Source organism: Bacillus rossius, chromosome 3 (assembly GCF_032445375.1).
Source record: "Bacillus rossius redtenbacheri isolate Brsri chromosome 3, Brsri_v3, whole genome shotgun sequence".
Lineage (NCBI taxonomy): Eukaryota > Metazoa > Arthropoda > Insecta > Phasmatodea > Bacillidae > Bacillus > Bacillus rossius.
In genome coordinates, this window is record NC_086332.1 from 113,052,200 (window position 1) to 113,056,385 (window position 4,186).

The following is a 4,186-nucleotide window of genomic DNA, read 5'->3' on the forward strand; positions in this document are numbered from 1 at the left end:
GGGTTGTTCCTGCGGAAACCCTTATGCAGATATGCGACATATACTTCTGGAATGTCCAAATTTTGTGGACAGACAAAAAATGTATCAGGACTTGCAAAAGCTGGGATTGCCTTTCCCCTTGTTGTATCCTTCGATGTTATACCACCATCCACATGAGGTATGTCAGATCTTAATTGATTTCATTCTACGCAATCATATTCATGTATAACCCTGAAGTAGTAATAATCCGAGGTGGCCGGTTTCCGTGCCCATCCTCTTATTCCTTCATCCATAGCCTTCCGCTCCTGTGGTAGATAGGCCTCTACCAAGAAGACTAGCCTCCCTACCCGTGTTTTTCCTTACCATAGGTCACCCACTAACGTCTAAGTTCAGCTGCTTTGAATCATGGCTGCTGGTTCACACCGTAGGCCACTTAACCAAAAAAAAAAAAGTAAACTGATATTACCATGCGATAATACTGCTGCAAGGTCATTAGACCTTGATACTGCTGCTACTATCATTGGTCATTAAGCTATTGTAAACATAGTGTGAATCAGCAAAATGGTAATGTCTTCGGTAGTGAGTCTTTGTTATGTTGTCTACCGGATCTTATTAGCAATTCTACATTCTAATTCTAACTTCTGTCTGTCATCCATTCTTTCTTGAGATTTCGGAATCGATACTGTTCACCAGTACTATACAAATCGGTATTTTTTTTTTCGCGGGAAAACGTTATATTCTGTTTGTTTTTTATATGGTTACGTTGGTGTTTATTTTTGTATTTCTAATCTATTATTATTTGCACCATGGCGACCAAACGTCGGCCATTGCATCAAAATCGTAAGTTTGACTTTCGCCCTAATACGGATAACTTCAGGCTGAATTCGGAAACACCGCAATGTGAAACCAGGGGGAAGAAACCTCTGCCGGATCCGTCCTCCGTGCAGCAAGTGTTACTAATGATGGTACTGCATGTCTGTAGGAAATCCATGTTTGTAGACACGAGTGTGAAGGTCGGAATCTACGGTGGTAGCCTTTTCATCGTGTCCCTCTTGGCGGACGTTCTACCAGTGCCTCGGACTTATTTTGCGAGATCAGACAATTTATTTAATCAGTATTTTGTCAAGTTTGGCTGGGGGTGGACGCTATGCCTGACGGTGCCGTTCGTCGTGCTGACTAGTTACACCTACTGTTGTGGCAGGCGAGAGAAGATAGGGCAGCATCTCGTGAGACTCGGAGTTGCCACTGCAGCGTGGCTCTTTTGGACTAAACTCTTCAACTACGTCGAAAACAACTACGGCAGGTGCAACGTTGCCGACAAGAAATTCCAGGCGAAACAAGCTTGTCTCGAGGGTGGATTTTTCTGGCATGGATTCGACATTTCAGGTCATGCTTTCATACTGATCTACAGCAGCTTAGTAATTATCGAAGAGTGTAGGGCGATTAATGGTTGGGATAGCATAAGAGACATGATCAGGAATGAAACCCACTTGAGGTCTTCACGTGAAAATAAATCAGAAAGAAGCGCGTTACGAGGTTTAACTAATGAAGAATTTAATGTGTTGCAGCTTTCATACGAAAAGTTTACTCCATATGTGCGTTCTCTATTTATTGCCATGACTTTACTCTCAGTGCTGTGGGATGTCATGCTAATAAGCACAATGTTGTATTATCATATAATGGTAGAGAAATTTATCAGTGGTGCTGTGGCTATTTTAACTTGGTTTGTAACATATAGGTTTTGGTATGTGATGCCGAATGTCCTGCCAAACCTACCTGGCGATGGACTGTTCAAGTACAGGGAGACACGGTTGCCGAGGCCTCCGTCTTTCAAACGCAAGGCAACTGCTACTAAAGGACAGCTGCCCAAGTTCATGGGAATGCCTCTGTATGGGCTTAAGAAACAAGATATGAAAGAAGATGATGAGGAAAATGGTGAAAATGATGCACCTTTGGGTAACACTAGTTTACGAATATGAGGTTAATGATACTGATATATTATTAAGTCCCCTGAGTATCTTTTAAATGTGATAAAGGTATGGTATGAACTTTGAGACCTCTAAAATTCAACTTACACCTTTAATTTATTGATGGTAAAAATTATTTATTGAATTTACTTGTACATAGGCTACTATTTAAAATTTTCCTTTATCTTTAATACCCATAAAATTTGACCCTAGTTATTTATTGTTGTTAGATTCTTGTACTAAAAAAAGAGAATTATATAAGTTTTTCTTACCTCTGAAATAATGGATGTTTTTTAATCTCTGTGGAGTCCATTTGAGCCAGAATGATCCCTAAAAGTGTATCCTGAAGGATGTCTGCCATTTTTGTTGATCTTGCAGAGAATCACTAATAATCTTTCAGTCTTTCTTGCAGCTTTTCATGGAACGATAAGTGGTTCTTATCTTTAAATGCATCCTTGCTGCTGTCTGTACAGGTACAAATATAACTAGTCTTTTTTATCAATCAACTTCTGTCGTGTTTTTTTTTTCTGTTTCGTGGGTGTTACTTTCTTTTAACACCTATAATCAACAGAAATATATATTCTAAAAAAGGTGTTATCTCAAGAAATTACTGCTAAAAACATTTTTGTTTATAAATAAGGTTGTGTTAGCAACTAAAATGCTCTTATAACCTTTCTTAATGAATAATTTTGTGTAAAATTGGCAATGTTTATGTTTTTAACATTTTGTGGTAAATATGTATTTAGGTGGTATTTGTGAAAAAAAATTTTGAAAATCCGAAAATACTTTTATTATATGCTCTTTAACTTCCTCACCCGGCGGAGATAAGAAATTCCAAATACTTTAGGAGATATCGCTGTTCTTAGTTTGCAATACAAGACCTGTCCAATCATTCGACCGCCGCAAATTTTTATTTTGCCATGTGTTTGTGAATGCCTAATTAATTAAAATGGTCGATTAGGTCAGGTCAGTTACATTATAAATACTTTCAAACTAAGCGGACATTAAAAAAAATATGAATTAATTTTAATGGTTTTTTAGTTTTAAAGTATTCATAATGTAACTGACCTGACATAACAAACCGGGACAAAGGATGAACAGTAGGAACTCACATATTTTTTTTTACTCATTATTTGCGCAACAATATCCAAATAACAAATAAAACATTAAAATTTGAAACGTTAAAAAATCATACTCGTAAACAAGAAACACTGTTAAATGCCGCATGAATGCACAGGTTATGTGATGAAAATTAAAAAATTCGATATCTCCTAAAGTATTTGGAATTTATTATCTCCGTCGGGTTTAACGAAAAGAGGAAGTTAAAGAGCATAGAATAAAAGTTTTTTCGGAATTTAAAATTTTTTTTTAACAAATATCGCCCAACTATGAAAATTAAAAAATTTGATATCTCCTAAAGTATTTGGAATTTCTTATCTCTGCCGGGTTTAATGAAAAGAGGAAGTTAAAGAGCATATAATAAAAGTATGTTCGGGTTTGTAAATTTTTTTTCCACAAATACCGCCCAACTACATATTTACCCATTTAGTTCTAAACAAAGCATATACTTTCAACAATACAATAGACTAATGAAAATGATTAATATCTTACATCATAGCTTTTCCGTAAGTAAAAATAAAATTAAGTAAATACCATTATGCAACACTAGAGATGTTCCGTATTCACTCTGAAAACGGCTTTAATAAATTTTTTTTTTAATGTTTCTGAGAAATCACAGTTTTTATCTCACATTTCAATACCTGTGCATTGCCACTACTGCTGCCATTAATTGTTTGCAGTGTTGGTTTGTGTGTTTATTTTGATGAACTTTCTTCAAATTTTATGAATGGTCAATTAGGTAAGGTTAGCTACATTAAAATACTTTCAAACATTGTGTACGGTTGGTTGGGTTATTACAGCTACATTAAAAATAAAACTATAAAATATTTTTTATGGTTACTTAGGAATTACAAATTTAAGATGTGGCTGTCCTGAACTAACCGACCGTCCACAATATTTTAAAGTATTTTTAATGTCTCTAACCCAGAGTAACACAATTTCACAGTATTTTTTAATGTCGCTATAGGTACTAACCCATGCAACTGTCCACAATATTTTTAAGTATTTTTTTACATCGCTAACATAACCTATGAACCATTCTTTACTGCATAGTTAAAGACACTGCTTTAAATGTAATGCAGGGTGGCCAGCGACCGGGAAAACCGGGAAGAGTCATGGAA

At 35.8% G+C, this 4,186-nt stretch overlaps 1 protein-coding gene across 1 annotated transcript; it reads left to right on the forward strand.

The window, feature by feature from the left end:
* The first annotated feature begins 706 nt into the window (after positions 1-706).
* Positions 707-2,226, forward strand: LOC134531154 (acyl-coenzyme A diphosphatase FITM2). Its single transcript, XM_063366773.1, has one exon. It carries the CDS (start codon positions 786-788, stop codon positions 1,956-1,958), a length of 1,173 nt encoding a protein of 390 aa, XP_063222843.1. The 5' UTR covers positions 707-785; the 3' UTR covers positions 1,959-2,226.
* The last annotated feature ends 1,960 nt before the right edge of the window (positions 2,227-4,186 follow it).